Raw genomic sequence first — 19,494 nt, forward strand, 5'->3', positions numbered from 1 at the left:
AAGAAAGCTTTAATGAATTCTAATGATGCAAAGCTCGTTATTATTGGTCATTAACTCTGAGATAAAAGCAACAGCCAGGTATGGCCACCAAGCCAATTTACTTTTATTGACAAAAAGTGACTTTATTAATTAATTTGTTTGAATTGTTTAAAATGATTGTTAGGAAAACACATTATTATTATTATTATTATTATTATTATTATTATTATTATTATTATAATAATAGATTTTTCATTCTAAGTACTCTTCCATGCCAAGTTTAAGCATTGTTTACTGAAGATAAAAATCACAACATAATTTGGTAATACAGACATTTACAGACATTATAAAAATATAAAAAAAATGTATATAAATGATTAGATAATAAATATTTGATTCTGCAGAGTAACTAGTAGAGTCAGTCAAAAGAAATTTAAAACGAAAAAAACAAAACATTTAATCTGAATTTGTCCGATTCCCCTTTCAAAGTTGCTTCCTGGAAATCTTTCACTGCAGACATCAAACTGACAGCAGGCAGAAACTTCTCTGTCAAACTGAACCTTTTCACGGTGAGGATCATCAGTGCTGATCAGAGCTGGGTCTGCCGCTATGAGCCCGATACCAAAAGGCAGTTTTCAGTTTGAAGAGTTTGCAGGTCAGGAGCGTGACCAGGAGTCTGCTTTTTGTTGGACATTCTCAGGGTTGTATGCTGTGAGGTTGGTCAGACTGTCACTGTGGACTTCATCCATGTAACATCCAAATGTTTGACAGTGAAATAAAAACTACAATATCTGCCTCTAACATTTAGTGAGGGTATTAAGATAAAATATGTAATATTTGGTTAAATTAACATGTTAAACTGGTACTAAAAAGCTTAAATGAAACCGTGGAAGAGACAACAACATCACACTTCCTGACAGTTGCCCATCTCATAGAGAAGATAGCAGGAATATAAATGGACAGGGGCATGTCCATTTATACTATGATCAATCATCCGATAGTTTAAAAAAATGACTAAAGTGCTGCCAGAGGACAGCCAGTATGGACTCATTCTGGTCTCACTACATCACATTTTGCTCTGCGTGTTGCACTGAAACTGCAGGAAGCGTGACCTTTACCTGAGCTTAGAGTATCAAAGTGAACAGCTTTCATAACTCCCTATCCATCTTTAATCAGAGATGACCTTTAGAGACATTTCCCAGAGTAACTGATTATTTAGTGCTTCTTACCTCAGTCTGGACTAGGTAGTTGCGTTGTGTGCGGATATGTTTGAGAAAATCCAGGACGCTGACTGTGCTTTTGTCCTTGATTTGTTGCAGCATGCTGTCAATGACAATGTATGTTCCGGTGCGCCCCACGCCTGCACTGAAGAGCAGAGCGACAAGCAATATAAGCAAACCCGTACAGGAAGCTTTTGGCCAGGTCAGCAAATATGAGCCTAATGCTAATAAGTAACACTCATCTAGCCCAGGAGCTAAGTAATAATGATGTACCTGCAGTGCACCAGGACAGGGCCCATGTCTGCAGCACGAGCTGCAGACGAGCGGTTGATGAAGGTGAGGACAGGAAGGGTGTACTCCGGTACACCCATGTCAGGCCACTGAGTGTAGTGATACTGGACCACAATGCGCTCATTTAGTTTCCCTTTCGGGTTCCCCTTCTGCCCCTGAAAGACATCAGAAACAACATTTCTGAGCACGGAACAAAATAATCGGGCGATAAACAGCATAGCATTTGAAATCTCCCACTCAGCATTTCTAAACAGAAAATAAAGCCTTTATTTGTTCTTTACAACACTATAATGCGTATCCTAGCGTAAGAATGTACAAAAAACTCTGAATCTCCCCGTGGTTACCCATGAACTGTGTACGGCTGGTTACTGAAAGAAAAATGGGTGATGAATTAATAGAAAAACTCGCACCGTTCATCTTTACACAAGGACATCCTGTGACTGCTCTGCACTGTTTGGGTCCACATAATCCCTTAGAGGGTAGGGATACTACAAATCAATATTTCTCAGTGATTGCTTTTATTCTGTCCTGACGCGAGTTTGGCACGGCCTCCGTTCACAGGACATGAGGGCTCACTAATGGTTTGATGAATATGACATTTTACTCTGTAACCTGCCCACAATCACTTAAAGTTCTACCCCCACAACACAAACAAGTTCTAATGTTAAGATTAGTTGTTACTAAATATTCGTTTCCAGGAAATGACTGGTGCAAGGTAGTCGCTATGGTTACTGAATCGTCGGGGGGGGGGACATACCAAAATGAATGATAATGAAAGCTGCGTTAAGATTTAACAGTCAGAGAGAAAACGTTGGATAAATGTGACCTGATAAATCTGATTACCCTTATAAATCTGTCCTGATTTCATTTTTTGGGAAGGTTTTTAATTATAATCCACAAACCCCCGCGCCCCCCTCCAAAAAAACATGATGCATCTCATGTTACACATGGATACAACCTTGGCTTGATCCGTTGATCTGTTCAGTGTAATCAGATGTTTCCCACTAATTCCAAATTGGAACAATATTAATAATTTTCAGAGTACACAAAAATTCTCTGCGATTAGAGCAGATTCATATTTACGGAATACATTTCTGAAGCAGGCAGATGTCGACCAGTGTTTTCTTTTGACTGGACAGTGATGTCGATGTTTCAATATTTCAGCAGGTTCAACCCACTAAGACAAAGTTTATTATAGTGCAAGTGTCTGGTTACCTTTTTAACTTTAGTGTTCCTAATAAGGAAACGGCGCAATGTGTAGCAAGCGTGCACTTTGGTGCTTTTCAGGGTCACCACGATGCTTCCATACTGCTCGCTGTTCTCTGTTGGCCAGTACTGGTCACATTTCCTCTGAAACACACAGCATGCACCGAGTTACATTTGAACCTATCTGAATTACAGTCAAATGTTTGCTTCGAGTATGTGAAAGATCAAAGTGAACCTACTCTTCCTTTCTCCACAAGGTTCGTGATCATGACTATGACTCCAGTGTTCTGCTCCCACACCATCCTCCAGAAGTCCTCGAATGTAGACTTGAGAGGGCCTTGAGCAGCTATATAAGCTCTGGGCTGGTTGTAGCCCTGAAAACAGGAGAGTGGAGGGAGTGTTGTTTACTGGTAAGATGCAATCACTCCTCTATCAATATTCCTGATATAGCTGATGTAACCGATTTACTGGCGAAACATTTGCTGGTCATGAAATTCACTCCTTGAGCTGACAGTAATGATACGTATTCATGCATGAATACATTTCTCAAATATAAATTTTAAAATTTTTATTACTATCTGTCAGTTTTATGACTTGGACACCTCGATTGATATTTTAAACAAAGCTGTCAGCAAGCCGTTTAGCACTGCCAATAATTCTTTCACATCACACTATTGCTTCATTCAAGTCGCTGTTCAGCTGAAGCGGTTCAGACTGGCAACCTTTCCATTTCAAAAACAAAAAAAAAGAAAAGTAAACCTTCGACAATGTTAAGTGGCTGGTTGAACTCACATCCACATAGTTGGCATTAATGTAATCCGAATGTTTGGCATCTTTTCCTGCCAAAGCCCGTAATTTCACCCGGCTGTGGTCGTCTAAGGGGAAGCATTGACATATTTGTGAGGATTATTAAAAAGATGAAAATCCGTTTTATGAACATTATTGGAATCCAAAGCGGCAGACATAATCAGATTTTACAGCTGACTCACAGGCCACAATGTTGATGTATCTGTTTTTGTGCTTGTTGTCAGGATGATTGGAATGTTCTGCTGTGATTTTCAGGTCGGCTGTGGAGCGTTGGACCTCCTGCAGGGAGGAAAAAAAATAAACAGAAATTGATTTTATTAAGGAGGCTAGATCTAACAGAATTACATTCTAAAAAGAAGTTATATTTACTCAAAATCTTAGTGTTCTTTCTGATACTATATTGTTGGGGAACTTTTATTTTTTTCCACCCTACAGATCTCCCCTGTGCACAGCTCATAGCCCCCAATTTAAAGCCGAACCTCTAGCATGGATTCTGTGTCTTATTCAAGGACGCTTCCGAGCAGATGCTTGCTGCAACTGGGGCTTGAACTCGAGCCTCTAGTAGAACAGCCTTCTTCTTTTCTACAGCACGATGCATTCAGTCACCCCCCCCAAAAAAAAAATCACGTCCAAAACAGCTTTGTCGTGGTGCATTTGAACATTGCACACACAGGCATCACATTACATGACCCCAATTAGAAGGAATACACTGGGGGTGAAGCTTTTGCCTCCTTTCTTAACCTAGTTACACAGAGAGTGTGTTCCCGTCCGGTCAACCGGCAGACAGACCTTCTCTAATTAACCTTCATCACTCTGGTCTCTCTCTCCATCTTTCTCTCAACCATCTGTTCAAAATTAGCAACCCAGCGCACGAGTGTGTGCATGATATAATGTCCAACCATTGTTCAGATTTGGCAGGCCCATTTGGAGAGAGCGTGTACAAAAGATAAATTCTGTGCTCAGTAGTTTAGTAGTACCAGCACTAGTTTATGTGCTTTTACGCAAATTTACGTACTTTTTTTTTTTTTTACTTCAAAGAAAATCTGGAAACTTCTCATTTGGTTTGTTGGGTTTGGACTGGTGTGAAAACCGCTGTGCTACCCCTCAGACTCTTAGTAGATGTATCTATCAAATAATGGAAAGTGAAAATTGCAGTCACAAGAGTTTCATAAAGCTTGACCTCTGACCTTTAGATTGAAATCACTGCGAATCGAACTTGCCTGAGATTACATTAGATACAGATACACAGCCTGTCTGACTCGGTGACAACAACATACCATCGGCCTTTTATGGCTGAGTGGTAAACTACATAGAGGAAGACTACGAGGAAAGTTCCTCCCTCAAGCAGAGTGTGGCGAGGTTTGTGGCGTGAAAGCAAAGCAGATCCACTGGATTGGCTCGATTTTATGGTTCTTTGTCTAAGTGAAAGAAATACATAAAACGCAGCAACAACACAGTAATTATTTTAAAAAGCTTTTCGTACCCTTTCACTCGCTCATCTCCACTCATGATGATGCTCCTTTATCAATAAACCTTCAGGACCTTTTCTTTTGTAAATACAAATGAGTAGTAAAGACCTGCTGTCAGCACAAAGTTGTCAAAACTGCCCAATCAAAGAATTGCATGTTGGCATACATGACCTCTCTTCTTGTTTAGTTTGTAGGTTACCATGAACGTAAAGCAGAGTAGAACTAAAAGGCAACAATGGATGTTTTAGCTCCTTCATGCAGACCAACAAAACCCAGCTCTGATGTAAAACACGACTCTGTACGCAGCGAGGGTTAACAATGCTTCAAAATGTTGCGTCAAAAGAGTACCTCAAACTCCTCAGCAAAACCCTGCATGTTGTTTTTGTAGAGCTCCATGACGTGTTTCACAAACTGCTTAACAGGGATGGCCTCCATGTCATCTGCAGGGGAAGCAGTAAAAACAGCAAGTGCCCATTATGTCATCGCACTTAAAGAAATTAAAGAAATTTGTGACTTTGTTTACTTTTACGTGGCATCACTACATCAGTGAGACTGGTAGATTATTTTTAACAAAAGGAAAAGATAAAAAAAAAACCCAAAATAACCAAGTGACCTCTATCACAAACACCTAGATTTTGGCATTTTGAGCTTTACAGGAAGACACATCTGTCTCATCTGAGCCAAATCAGCTCCAAATCACACATGAGAGATCTTCGATAAGGCTGGTCAGCATCACACAGGGACAGTGCAGAAGACCCAGCTGTCATCGCTGCCGATTCTGGCCAATGTCTTAACTAATACACACTAGCAGCTGGGGCCTCCGAGGCTTTTACTTGCCTCAGTGGCTACAGCATAGAGGTGAATTCTTGCCTATTAATCTGGTCATTTATCAAAGTGTCTTTTTTCCATCTATATTAGTGTCAAGAGACTTATCAGCCTGATCAGTTCATCAGAGTAGCTCTGGGTGAAATGTGGCTTTGTGGCGGCTAGAAAGTGTAATAGACTAAGGCTGATTAGGCCCATTCTTGACAGAACATAAAGCTGAACAAAAGGTGGGCTTAAAGGTCCCACGGCTCCATTTCAAACTTCTGAATCACTACAAATATACACAAATAGATAAGCAGAGGGAAAATATAGTGGGGGGAAAAAGAGAGGAACAAACAAACAAACAACAAGAGAAACAAGGGAAGAAACAAAGAAAGAGCAATAAAAACAGAGTGCATGCAGAGTCAATACTAGCATCATGATTATAGCTCGACTGATGTCACAGCCTTGAAATGTCCCTGAGCTTTAAGCGACTGTGAAAGTAAAGTCTGATATCGACTAGCTGCCACTCCACTGCTGCCTGGGACAATAAGGGCTAAGAAAAGCCAGTCACACAACTTCTACAGTGCTGTTCCCGGAGTCAATTCACATGTAAATGAACAGAAACTGCAAAGTAGACATTAAGGCAATACAGAAAACCCTTTGAAAAGATTTAATGACGCCTTGTAAATGTGCAATACATCAGTAGACATAAATCAATAAAAGTAAGTCAAGATTCCATTAGTCCTCTTTTTATGTCTTAAAAAAATTTTTTTTAAGGTTAAAGAAGAGATTTAATAAACTAAATTTAAGTTTTGTCTTAATTTTTTTTTTAAAGTTAAAGAACAGATTTATTAGATCAGACTCAAAATTTCTGCAATGGGAACATCTGCAACAGTGATTCCTTATACTTGTAGTCTGACAAATTACCTCTTCACTGGCACCATCATGTACCTGAACCATTTATGGATTACCTTTAGCAAACAAATGCTGATCTGCTACTGTTAGCCTAAAGCGGTGGAGAACTTGAGAAAACACTTCACCCATTACTTTATTTTTTGGTTCATTTAAATCACTTTTAGCAAACTTCAACTTGCTTGTTGTCCAACTTTTTTTTTTTTTGCACATTAACTAATACAATACAGTACTTTTTTAAAGCCACAACCTCACATACAAATCGTACCAAACAGGTTTCATGCAAGTCCAGTTTCAGTCTGATGTGTGACAAAGTACACTCTGGCTCGTTAAAACTGATAAATTAAATTTCTGACACAGTATAGAAAACATAGCTCACCTGGTATAGGGATGACTGGGATATTCTCATTGGCCACCACCCGTGGAGAGCTGCTCTCCTCCACATAAAAGTGAGCTGTCTGGAAAAATCTCCTGCAGGGACCCAGAGAGATAAGTATAGTGAATGTGGCACAGTAAACCCACCCACTATCAGCTCAAATGATGCAGCCAAGTGTATTGAGGGAGTCGTTAGCCGGTTGTTCTCAGATCCGGTCCGTCAACATCAGCATAGAAATGTTGAACAGAATGACAACAGCAGAAAACTCCTAATGAAAACCCCAGAGAAGTTAGGACACAGCTGATCGCACACAGAGTGAGTGGCTCCTGGAAACAGAGCCTTCGCTGACTACAGGGACCAGGTAAACAACTCACGGTGACATGCTGCAGCGCCGAGCCGAGTTTGGCTCTTTATGCAAACCGAAGACAACTAATCCAAACACATTTTCTCTTCTCAGGGCCTCTTTCAAGGGACTTTAAGGACAAGGAAATCAACTTCAAGATGCATTTTCTGGAGTAAATACTCATTGTTGGCAGCAGCTGCTGCTTCTGCTGCTGCTCAAAAAGCTGTTTCAAAAAGCCCGGATCTTTGCAAATACTGCCAGGACAATTCAATCAAAATTTTCATACAGCCTGAAGTTCAAAGTTCACAGAGTGACAAACTGCAAGCAGCCATGCTCTTTCGAAAGCATTGAGGTTATTTATCTGGTGATATTAAAACAGATTTGTAAAAAGGTCAGCTGTGCATTAAAAATAATCAGCAGCTCTAGCGTGACTGACAACAACCAGTGAGGAACCGGAACACCTGGTATACTGACTCGGTGCTCTCGCATGCAATCTGTCCTGTAAGACCCACGTTTCATCCCAGTGCTAACATACCCCAGCTTTAACCCTACCTGTACGCCATGCAGAGGAGGGAGCAGATGCTAGTCATTCTTAGAGAGAGATGAAACAGAAACAAAAAGGTGGAACAGCATTTAAAAAGAAAATGCAGGAACAGAGGAGCCAAACAGAGACGGTGAGAGAGAGAGAAGTAATAGAGAGAAAAGAGAGCGGGAGAGAGGAAAGGTGAAAACAAACGGGGGAGGAGCGCTCCCCCCGGTTTCAGTCGCAGCCTCCCAATCTAATGGCCTCCTTTGAGGGCAGATGTGGTCCTGCTAACTAATCGGCATCGTCCATGTCATCTTCCTGACTCTCAGAAGAGTAGCTTGCATTAAGGCCAGTTTAACAGCTTTATTAATGAATTCCAATTAAGAAGAAAAAGAAAAGAAAGAAAAAAAGAGGTGTCCCATTCAACACTGGTGTCAGCAATACTGAGTCATAAATGTGGGACTGGGTTTGTTCTCGGTTTTATATCTGTCAGTTTTCAGCCAACACCTTGAGCCTCACAGGCTTCCAGATGGGCAACACCAGCAATTAACACCAGACTCATAACCTCAGATAAACCCAAACAGGGAAGCTTTAATAGATAATTCACTGGCCATACATTTCTCCATAGACTCCTCTAAAAATCAAATGTATGGTGGAATTAAGTCGATATGATAATAAACAAAACATCTGGAACCAGAGAAACTCACGGGTTTAGATAGCCTCTGTGTCACTAAGAGAGACCACGCAGAGGATGAAGAGTAAATGGGTTGATTTCATCTTTCACCGTAGCCTTTTCCCTAAGGGAAGCAGGCATTGTCTGTGAACTGTCTGAGCTGTCACAACAGCAGCTGCGATGGCCATTTCAAATCTCAAAGCTGCCCCTGCTTTTCTACTCAAATACCCAAACTCTCGCTAACCGAATCTGTACAGTCATCTTGCTTTCAGCTCTGGTTTTTTACACCTCTGTTGAGCCAATAACCACGCTTTTAATTATATCTCACTGTTTTATTATCTGTCACAGCAAGGTGATATAAACATTTACTGTGGCGATCAAATCAAAAAAACAAAAAAAAACATTTAAATGCATTTAACACATTTCAAATATTTATTTCTAAAGAGTCTATAAACAAATAAAATCCTTTACAAGTAGCGGCAGTAAATATACACAGGACCAGCTGAGGAAGTAGCCTACAGTGCCATTTGTTACTCATTAACCAGCCGACATGTGCTTGTGGCCTGGCCTGTGTAATTACTCGGGCTCCAATAGCATGGCTGGAAATTAGCCCAGCAGATGAAGACACAGCTGGGACCCATGCTGGCATTGCAGGGCCTTCAGGTCTCCTGCCCCTCACCCAGGTGGGTGATGGGCAAAATGTACAAAGCAAAGGGAAGAAAGCAGCATTAGTACCCTTGCTAAGCCCAAACCATGCTGAGGACACTTAAATGCAGGTGGGTTACTTAGCAGAAAACATGAACAGAGAAAAAAATGCATACAAGAGGTCCAGTGTGAGTGAGGGGCAGCTGTATTTTTATTTTTATACCTCTAAAGGAGGAATCGGAGACATCATCATCCCCACACCCAGTAAAGATAAGGCTTTTTATTTTTAATAAAATGCTACAGCACTTCATCATAGCAATTTACTGTTCTAACAAACTAAGATGGAGCCCCGGGAATGAGGTTGTGAACTCTCTCTCACCTCCAGTAGACCATCACAATTAGCAGCATGATGAGGCACAGCAGAGTAAGAGCAGACACCACCACCAAGGGGACAATCCACACCATCCTGCCCATCCCCGGGTGAGGTGGCGGCATCCCATTGGACATGGTGGTTCTGTCTGAAAGACAAAACAAACACATGTTAAATGTCTAAATATGTAGTACCGACTTATACAGTTTCATCTGTGCTCTTATAAAGTGCCTCCAAGAATATTTTTAAAGGCTATTCTGATGTTTTGTTTGTAGATAAAATGGAAGTCTTGGAACAGAGTAGGGTTAGTCTTTGCGTTGCCGTCTTCTCTTCAGTTAAATGCTGGGACACTATGCTACGCTTTTCTCCGTTAATTCTATAAAATTAATTGAGAAACAAAATAAATTGTTTCCTAAAATTAAGCCTAGACAGAAGTCATTATGGAAACAAACAAAAACAAACACAAATCAAGGAGAGAACAAACACATTTTACAAGAGCTCAAGATTAACTCTAATTAGATGATTAAAACAATGTGATTGGGTTGGTTGATCAGATTCAAAAGAAAACCGCAGTGTTGTTTGTTTATATTGTTATTGATAATCACTAATGCCAACTGCCTTTTTACATTTCTCAGTGCCACTTCTAGTATTTTCATGGTTTGTTGAGGGGGAAATAAGACAAAAAAAGAGGCAAAGACATCTTCATAAATGCTCTCCCTCGAAACAAACTCTTTTGAAACATGCTTAAAGGAATTCCTTGAGGCACAGTCCCTCTGGCAGACAGCCTACTTCTTCCTTCAGGTCTCTGTGTTGTAGTGACACAAACGCCTGGGGCGCCGTCTTTGACCGAGATGGTAACCAGTGTAGTTAGCGTCTTATATCAAGTTATTTGTTCTGCTAAACTGGTCTCTGTAAGTGTTGGTGGTGTTTACAGAACTGTGCTCTGGAAAGAAGTCTTGCCTGGCACAATAGCCGACAACAAGGGAAAAAAGGCTTAACAAGAGTTCAAAAGATTTTTCAGTATGAGGAGAAAAAAAAAAAAAAAAAAAAACAACACAGGAATCGAAATGTCCTGCTCACCAGTGTGGACAGAGAAAGGCCAGCTGTTTGCATTTTCGTTTTCAGTGGGAATCTTTGTAGGTAAATTCTTGGGAATTTGCGTCTTTACGCTGCTATTACGCGGCTCCTGAGTGGACACTGGGTTTACACCTGTAGGGTTGCTCTCCACGTCTTCACCAGTGCTCGGAGGTACTGTGGTGCCTTTAACTGTAGGTTTCCCTTCTCCTTTCTCTTTGGCTGTGGATGCGGGGGTGGGGATTAAAGGTTTTTTGGCCAGAGTGCTGTTTGCTTGTTTCTCCCCATTATCAGTTCCAGTCTTTTCCTTCTTCTTCTTCTGCTCTTCCTCCTCCTCCTTCTCCCCATCTTTCTCGCCTTCCTCCCCCTCCTCTTCACCCTCGTGCGGAGCATTATTCTCCTCAGACGCGTTGTCTGTCTCGGAGCCCTGAGGTGGTGTCTGCTCGTTGTTGGACTTTGCGGGCGCGGTGGATGGACGTGTGGGGTTCTGAGTGGCTTGAGGCGCCTGCGTGGGCCAAACAGAGCTGGGCATGGAGGAGATGACCCCTCCGCCGACACCCAAGCCTGCCAGCAAGGTGCTCGTCACTACCGATGCCACCGTGGCCTGGCTGCCACTAGAAGAGGGGCCCATCCCTGTTGCCATGGAGACAATGGAGAAGTGGATACCAGAGGACGTCCACGTGGAGGAACCAGAACTGATTGGAGCCATGTCTGCTGAGGACGCAGGAGAAACTGTGGGCTGATGGAGATGGGCAGAGAGGGGGGGGGGGAAATGGTTACCCAACAGAATATGACATGAACGTCACTGAGATGCAAAATGAAATGTGCACTGCCATCTTCTGGTCAACTAACCATCCCAGTCTTCACAATTCGAGATCCTTCAAAAATTCTTGTTGTATTAGCTGTGAAACAAAAGAGGGAGGGACATAAAATATTTAGATATCCATCTATTAGTGCATTTGAAAAAAGAACAAAGGCCTTAGAGTACACCTGCTGTGACCACATACCTCTGAACAACAGTGTTTGGCTAAAATCACTGCGCAGATCATGTTGACACACTGCCTGCACTCTGAACAGGTACAGGATGTCAGGAGAAACGTTAGTGATGACTGCTTTCTGTAAGAGAAAACACACATAAAATACTGTCAATTCTAACTGAATTTGCATTGTAATAGATTAACACATTTGAAAAGGCAAATGCTAATGATTCAAATAGCCTCCAATGAACGCGTTCCATTTTAAACTACTGCTTGGCCAATAGTCTGTGGCCCACAACTTCGAAGCGGTTTAGAAAGCTTATTTTCTGTTTAATTTAATTGTGTTTTTGCAGGTTGCAGATGGCTTAACTTGTATTCAAAGTGCCCTCAGAATAGGTGGGTGATTGCCTCTGGTGTTGCAGAGCCAGTATTTCTCCAAAATAATTCAGATAAAGGTGTCCAGAGATAGAAACTGAAAATTGAAATGGAAATGAAGTGAGCAAAATAAGGACTTTAGTGCAGAGAGGGAGAAGTGGACAGAATAATGTGAGAAAAAGAGGCTGATCGACTGTATTAATGGAGTGTAACTGCACGGACAGAGCACCACACGGACACTATAATCACTCTCTCAGTCAGCCATTTGAAATCAAAGCACAATGCAAATTTACAGGTCTCCCACTTCACCACGACAAATAAATCATGTTATTACATTAATGCATTCCACGCAAAATAGTCACTTAGCCTCACGAGCCCAACATGGTTCACCAGTCACATCACGGGTAATACATCTTCCGTAACAAAGTTTAGATGACACTTGATATCTAAGTAAGCATTTTCACAGTGCAGCAGCCTTTATGGAGAACGCGCTGCTCTTTTGTGGCCACAGAGTACAGAAAATGAAGACTGTAGAGATATAAGAAGAACATCAGTGTGCAGTAATCATTAACAGAGAGCTAAAAAAGATGCCAAAATTCACAAATAATGAGAGAAAGCTATGGGTAACATCAGGTATAACCATTGTTGCTGCAAGTGAGATGTGAACTTCTGTCCACAATGAGCGACAATAATTCAACAAAGGGAATAATATTAACTTATGGTATGTTTTCTGATGAGAATAACAGTTTATTTTGTGGAGGAGTTCTTGACTGCCAGAAGCCTGGTTGCATATTGATTTCAGCTCACTTGTCCATCATTTTCTAAGCTTCAGTAGCTACATTCGAAGTTCAAGTTCTCCTCCAGGCATGTTTTAGGAAACACAGTATTAAAGATAAGCTGCACGGAATAATAATTTGTGTCTGAAGTGTTTTTCCCCGCACAAAGTAGTTCAATTACCTGGTTTAAAATTCTTAAAATTACATCTCCTCCTCCTTTCTCCCAGAATCTATGAATATGCAAATCATTGTTCATTGTGTAACTGCTGAACACAACGTGTCTCCTTATTCACCGGGAGTGTGCGCGCACCGGAGGCATCGAACTCGTGCAAGTTGCACGCTGCAAAATTTGCTTCTAAACCAGTTATAATGTCATGAAATCATCCTGTAGAACGATTGTTTAAAAAAAAAAATTCAGTGCCAGACTCTGCAATTGGATCCTTCTGCACAGTGAAGGTTAAACATCAAAGTGAGGCAAACACGCTTGAGTGAAGGGAGTTATTACCTTAAAGGATTAGCCAGCTCTTGCCTTCAGATCTCACCCCTTCTGTGCAGTTACCCGCACCAAATAGGAGTCACTAGTGCAGCAACATTACAAGATCCCTCACGAGCTTCCAGCCCATGACAACTGTGTTTATTGGAATGCGCCAAGCTGGAGGTAGCACTGCCACCAGGGAACTGATCCCAGGTCTCTGAACTGGTGAGATGAGATTTTTCTCCTCTGCACTGTTTATATCAAAAAAGGCAGTCATGCAGACTATAAAAACAGCTGGGGGTCAGTGGGCTTTAAAGAGATGCACAGCTGGGTGTTGGATTTCCACAAATGCAAAAATATGTGACCAGAGAGAAGAATATATAGAGTGAAAAAGAACAGCCCTGTAGGTGCAACCTCCTGCAGAGGGAGGATATATCTGTGGACACCACTGAATATTCTGCTAAAAAGCTACAGTAAGAACCGAAGTGTGCTAACTCACTGTTTAAGGCAGCGAGATGAATTATATGATCAGTGGAGCAAAGATCTAAAAGGGTACACTTGCTCTGCATATGTTACTAACAGAAGTTTCTGTTGAAAGAGCCGCTTGCACTGCCTGAAAACTGAAGATTTTTTAAATGATTGCTTTTTAAATTGGGAAAATAAAAGCGAATATATTATTTTGTTTACGCTGCCTCGGTCTGTATCTGGGTTTTTTTTGTTCACCCTGTAATAGAGGTGCCTACTTCTGAGGCTGATTGAAACCTAAATGCAAATAAACAGCGGGGTAAATGCTACACCTGGATAAAGGCCACAGCTGCAATTTTGAACACATTATATATACAGTATCTCAGTGTGACACGTCAAAGTTTGTGACGGGCCTGTGCTTCTATTCTTAGACAGGTGAGTGTCTGGGCCCTCATATCAGCCAACAGCCACATGCAGAGTTCATCATAACCTGTCACCTCCAATACACACCGTCACTGATCTGGCCAACCTCTGATCCTGACAGATACATCTGAGGCTCTGCACACCAATCAGAGCTCTTTATGCAACATTTATTGTAAAAGAAATAAATAAAAGCTTTTAAACAGCCACACTCACCATGCTCTGATCCCCGGTCTTGGTGAAGGTCTTTTCATCAGCAACATCACGTTTCACCCAGCTGTAGGAGACCATGTAACTGGTGATAGGTGGGTGGTAGACTGTCAGAGGGCGTTCCCAGCTCACCATCAATGCCGTCTGGTTTAGCGGCTGGATCTTCATGCTCACTGGGGCACTGCTGCACACTAAAAAGACCAGAGAGAAAAAAAGAAGGATATGAGAACAAGCCAGCATGAAAAGAAAGAAAAGGGGAGGAGGGGGACAAAAAAAGATTGACAAGGAAGTAAACAGTGGTGTCACTTTTTCACTGACTGAATACAGCTCGGTGAAGATGGAAGACTGTGATTGGGATGACTGCTTGACCACATGTGTTTTTGTCTGTTGACATGTGTGGGTAGAATGAAGGTTGCCTTTTAACAGGCTTATTACAAAATCCGGCTCGCTTGACTCAAAGCCATTTCCACTTGAGAAACACCCAGAAGTGAACGAAGCTAAAGTAACTCAATAACAAAAACACTCCTGAAGGCTTCAGTTGGGTCACGCACAACCTCCGGTGTGTGCAGATTGTCAATCTGGACATGTTGTGCCTTTTTCATGCCAAAAAAACGAAGAAGAAAAAAAAAGCACAGGCAAAATATAAAAGAACCAAGCGCCGCGTGGCGGGCATGTGGTACAGATTATCTAGCAGCAACATGCCCATACCCAATTTGTCAGATTAAACACTACGCACAAAGGAGACAAAAGATAATCTGTAAATCGTCCTCAAGGTGGCAGTGCAGGCTGCAGCAAGGATATTTACACAGGGATCCATCAGTATGGGTAAGGGACAATCTGGACATGCTTTTCAGCAGATCAGGGCAACAGCAATCAGGAACTAGTGTCAAATGATTATGTGCTCTCAGAGTTTCTGCCAAATTGAAATTGTCACCACAGTTTTCTCCATTTGCACACTGAAGCTATGACACAAATTATGCACCACGATATGTGAAAGGGAGAAAAGGGAGACAGGGTGGAAAGAAATCAGTCAAGAGAACACGGGGGAAAAAACAAAAGGAAGAAAATCTCGGGGTGTTGATTAGATGTGACAGGTGCGAAATGTATTATAAACCTGTCGGATGTGTGTTGTCAACCTCAACAATGATAATTTAATAGCAGCTGAAGATGTCACTGCGGTTTTACTGCCTGCATCACTTCTGTCATGGCAATCATCATCCTTTTAACAATCAGCACGCATGTATTAGTAACCATCTCAGCTTCTCCCGTTTTGCATATTGCAAAGAAAACTTAAAAAAAAAAATAGTGATTCTTCTCCTAAAAATGTGACATCTGAGCAACCTTTTCTTAAATGTGGTCAAGTTATGAGCAAACGCAGCGACCAGGCACTGATTTCAAACTTAGATGTGCACGTGTTCGTTTTATGAAAGCTGCACTTGGTTAAAGCCGGCGGAGAGCAGGATCGAGTGGAAACAAAACCTTAAGCTGACAATAAAATGTACATACTGTTTTAAAAGTTGAGGAATTCTTTTAAACGCTGTAACCTTCAAAATTCGTGTTTCATAGAGGTTCCACCTCAGTCTACAACACCACTCAGCACAGAGCATGAATCTTTCTCCCGGCACTGTCTACCAAGCAGTGATGAATCGACGGTTGTCAACAAACAGCAGTTCCAAAGCGTCTCACTTCTAAAGCCTTTACAGTATTTTTTTAAAAGAAGCTGTTTGCAGCGTTGAATGATCGAGGAGACAAGGATTTTACTCAAAACACAATGGGGGGGGCGACAAAAAAACTATTTATTGTGAACTCTGCAGGCGAGCTGAGTAATGCGTGTCATTCTCAACCATCAAAAACCAACGCAGTAACTACAATAATCATTTAACGGTGATGCTCACTGTCTATAGCTTTAACCACAATCTTAACACCTACTGATTTTTTTTTTAAGACTAATGCTCCTTTAATTAAAATGAAAGGCTGACTGGGTGAAAATCGAGTAACTGCCTACTGTTGGAGTATTTCTTCAAGGAAAATGCCAAACATTCTTCGGTTATAATTGTTCCGGAACAAGGACATGGCAGCCTTTCTCCACTTTATATCTTTATACATTCATTACTTTTCAGTTCTGTGCTGTAAGTGACAACACAAGAAAGTTTAAAGCATCATTGTGGGTTCTTGGAAACTGTCGCTGTCATTTTCTACAGTTTCGAAACATATTATCGCCAGTTACCTAACCTGAGAATATAATGAACACAGCAATCTGATAAGACATATAAAAAGCAGTATCACCATTGTCTCAATTAATTAAATTTTAAATGGAGGGTATGGCTTTGGCAGAGCTGGGTTTTTTTTTTGTTTTTTTACACATGCAAAGACACACCAAAGATAAAATAAATAGTGCCCTATATATCTTGGCATTATTACTGGACAAACAATGACAGTGCACCACCACAAACTAATCTGCAATCTCTATTTTGCATCTGAAAGGTTAGCTCTGCATTTGTAATGGCCAAACAAATTCCATTGCCATAAAAGCCACAGCGGTGGAGCATTCAGTGAAGGTGCGGCCCTGGCTCTCATACGCCATTTACAAGCAAAGCCATCATTTATTGTGCGCGGACAAACAGTCCCCGTTGCACAACCTTGACAGATGTCATCCTTGCAGATGAGATTGACAGTGTTTAAACCTCCAATCGCCTATACATTCTTACACAAAAATATTCTTTGATAAAAATGCAGATTAGATTTTTCAAAACAGAAAATAAATAAATAAATAAAAAGACGAGGGAGGGGTAAACAAAAATTAAAAGACACTGGTTCCCATTCATTCTGCCTACTGACATAATGCCACAAAAGCAATTTCACAACTTAATTTGTATGGGTCTATTTTAGCTGTACCACATATTAATGATGATTGCTGATCGGCCCCGTTAGAGTGCTCCAACTTCATCACAAGCATTCCCAATCAATTCTCCCTGCCAGACACCAACAACACCACTTTAAGGAGCAGCAGCCTTTCTCATTAGTCTCCATAGTTCCTGTACTGTTCGGTTAAAGCCAGCACGGCAAGATGCACACATAAAAGAGAAAGACAAACAAAGATACTCTGATCAAGCACTGCATGAGGTCCGTGCCTGGTATTAATATGTGCTTTGAAGAATCAGTTGTATCAGTGAGAGAATCAAATGTGCCAAGTTTTACCCAAAAAGCTCCTGAAATTGGAATTATTACATTAAACTACTGATTTCTCCTCTGTTTGACTTTTATCTAACAAAATATGAGAAAAAAAACAAAAAAAAAAACACAATAAAATTGTCCCTTTATTGACAGACTGATTTGAGCCGAGCTCTATGATTGGTTCCCTATGGCTTCATAGTGTAGCGGTTTAGATATTTGACTAACAAACAAAAGATCACCAGTTTGATCCCGAGAGAAGAGACAAATCCTTTTGGGGTTGTGTAAGGAAGCGCATCCGGCATATGCCAAATCAGACATGCGGCGCTACGCGCTATGGCAACACCTTGTGAATAAAATAGCAGCTGAAAAATATTTATTTTTTCTCTGATTAGTTCCTGATCTCCCAGGATTCATGTTCTCTAAATTCTAATGATGCTAATGTTAGCCTGATTAGCTATTTAGATACAGCAAATAAAATCTGCCTCTATAATTTCAGTTGGCAAAAATCAACACTTGCCAGCTAACAAACTCTTTTATCCGGCAGAATCTAGGAACAAAATCCAAACAATGCATAAACTAATTTAAATAAAGCACTTTATTCATATTAGTCATTTTATTTACGTGTATGCACCGAGTCTGCTGCCCTCTTTGCACATTTCATTTAATAATATCGATCAGTATAGACAGTTTCATACACACCCAGGCACACAGGATTGTTAGACTTTAAGTTGAAATCATTATGTAGCTGGGCGGGTATTTCAGTAATTTGGTGGTTGTGTGACTCGGTTTCCAATGTGTGTGTATACACACACACACACACACACACACACACACACACATATATAAATTAGGGCCCATATTGCATGAACGGACTCAGTGCTTAAAAATCTGAAAATTAAAAGTGTCTTTAGGGTTTTTCATTAGCATGTTAACATTTACTGAGCCAATAAAGTATAACATTAATGGGGTTTAGAGTAATGCCCATTTATCTTGGCAGTATATATTTAGGTAAAGACTGATTAAACTATCTCTGTGGGTTAATTTCAAACACTCATCTCAAATTTAAAAAAAAATTAAAAAACAAGCATAACAACCCATCATCATATTACAAACCCTGGTAGAAGTCCTTAAGTGCTTATACTTAGTTTTCCCCTTCTAAGCATTTTCCTGCTTTTCAGGTTTTTTTCCACAGTGCATTAGAGTATTTTAAAAAATACCTGCGTATCAAAAACCAAAAAAGAAAAAGGGCCAGGCTCTGTATGGTAGAAAAAGTAAAAAATAATTACTTGTATGACTTGTAAGACTGTTTCTATCACAGATCTTGGTCCATGCAACATAATGCCAACACTATTCAGCGCAGTGTGCACTTATAACATTAATCCACGCTGCAATATTAGCTATGAATTCAAGCAGCTATTCACCACTGAAAAAGTAAGTAATAATTGTAATTATGGGAGCTCCGTGGATTAAGCAAATCCTTTTATAGTAGTGCTGCAGCTGAGAAAATCTAAAAATCATAGAGAAAACAAAGCTTACCTTTTGAAGCCTCGGTGCTATGAGGGCTTCCCAGGATCTCGGTCAAATCCCTCTGCCATGCATTTTCTACAGCCGACTTAAAAACTTTGCGATTGCCCAGGTCCTGCAGGGGCCTGAAGTTGTTCCTCAGGTACTCAACAGACTTGACGTGGTCCTGTTGCTCTGTTGTAAAGATGGAGTAGAAAGCCTCCAGCTGGATAGAAAGAAACAAAGAATAGCTATTGAGGCAAATTCAAGTGCTATTGTGCATATGTATACGTGTCTGTCCACACGCTTTCAATATATCATGCAGAACTGCATTTGTAGCTGCATGCCAGTAGCTGACTCTTCACAACTGGAGTACAGCATTTGCAAGTAACATTCACACCACAGGCACCAGTAGGCACAG

General features: G+C 40.9%; 1 protein-coding gene across 1 annotated transcript in view; it reads right to left on the bottom strand.

Annotated features, from left to right (window-relative positions):
- LOC134627593 (receptor-type tyrosine-protein phosphatase gamma-like) overlaps nucleotides 1-19,494 on the bottom strand; it is a 113,668-nt gene that overhangs the window by 10,561 nt on the left and 83,613 nt on the right. Inside the window, exons 8-21 of the mRNA XM_063473824.1 lie at nucleotides 19,107-19,299; nucleotides 14,403-14,587; nucleotides 11,706-11,814; nucleotides 11,551-11,600; nucleotides 10,705-11,437; nucleotides 9,634-9,772; nucleotides 7,071-7,162; nucleotides 5,321-5,412; nucleotides 3,686-3,782; nucleotides 3,489-3,571; nucleotides 2,936-3,070; nucleotides 2,706-2,840; nucleotides 1,473-1,645; nucleotides 1,209-1,344 (exon numbers count right to left, since the gene is read on the bottom strand). Of these exons, the coding sequence (XP_063329894.1) occupies nucleotides 1,209-1,344; nucleotides 1,473-1,645; nucleotides 2,706-2,840; nucleotides 2,936-3,070; nucleotides 3,489-3,571; nucleotides 3,686-3,782; nucleotides 5,321-5,412; nucleotides 7,071-7,162; nucleotides 9,634-9,772; nucleotides 10,705-11,437; nucleotides 11,551-11,600; nucleotides 11,706-11,814; nucleotides 14,403-14,587; nucleotides 19,107-19,299 (2,352 nt within the window). The remainder of the gene's footprint in view (nucleotides 1-1,208; nucleotides 1,345-1,472; nucleotides 1,646-2,705; nucleotides 2,841-2,935; nucleotides 3,071-3,488; nucleotides 3,572-3,685; nucleotides 3,783-5,320; nucleotides 5,413-7,070; nucleotides 7,163-9,633; nucleotides 9,773-10,704; nucleotides 11,438-11,550; nucleotides 11,601-11,705; nucleotides 11,815-14,402; nucleotides 14,588-19,106; nucleotides 19,300-19,494) is intronic.

This window comes from Pelmatolapia mariae, linkage group LG5 (genome assembly GCF_036321145.2).
Source record: "Pelmatolapia mariae isolate MD_Pm_ZW linkage group LG5, Pm_UMD_F_2, whole genome shotgun sequence".
In the NCBI taxonomy this organism is placed as follows: domain Eukaryota; kingdom Metazoa; phylum Chordata; class Actinopteri; order Cichliformes; family Cichlidae; genus Pelmatolapia; species Pelmatolapia mariae.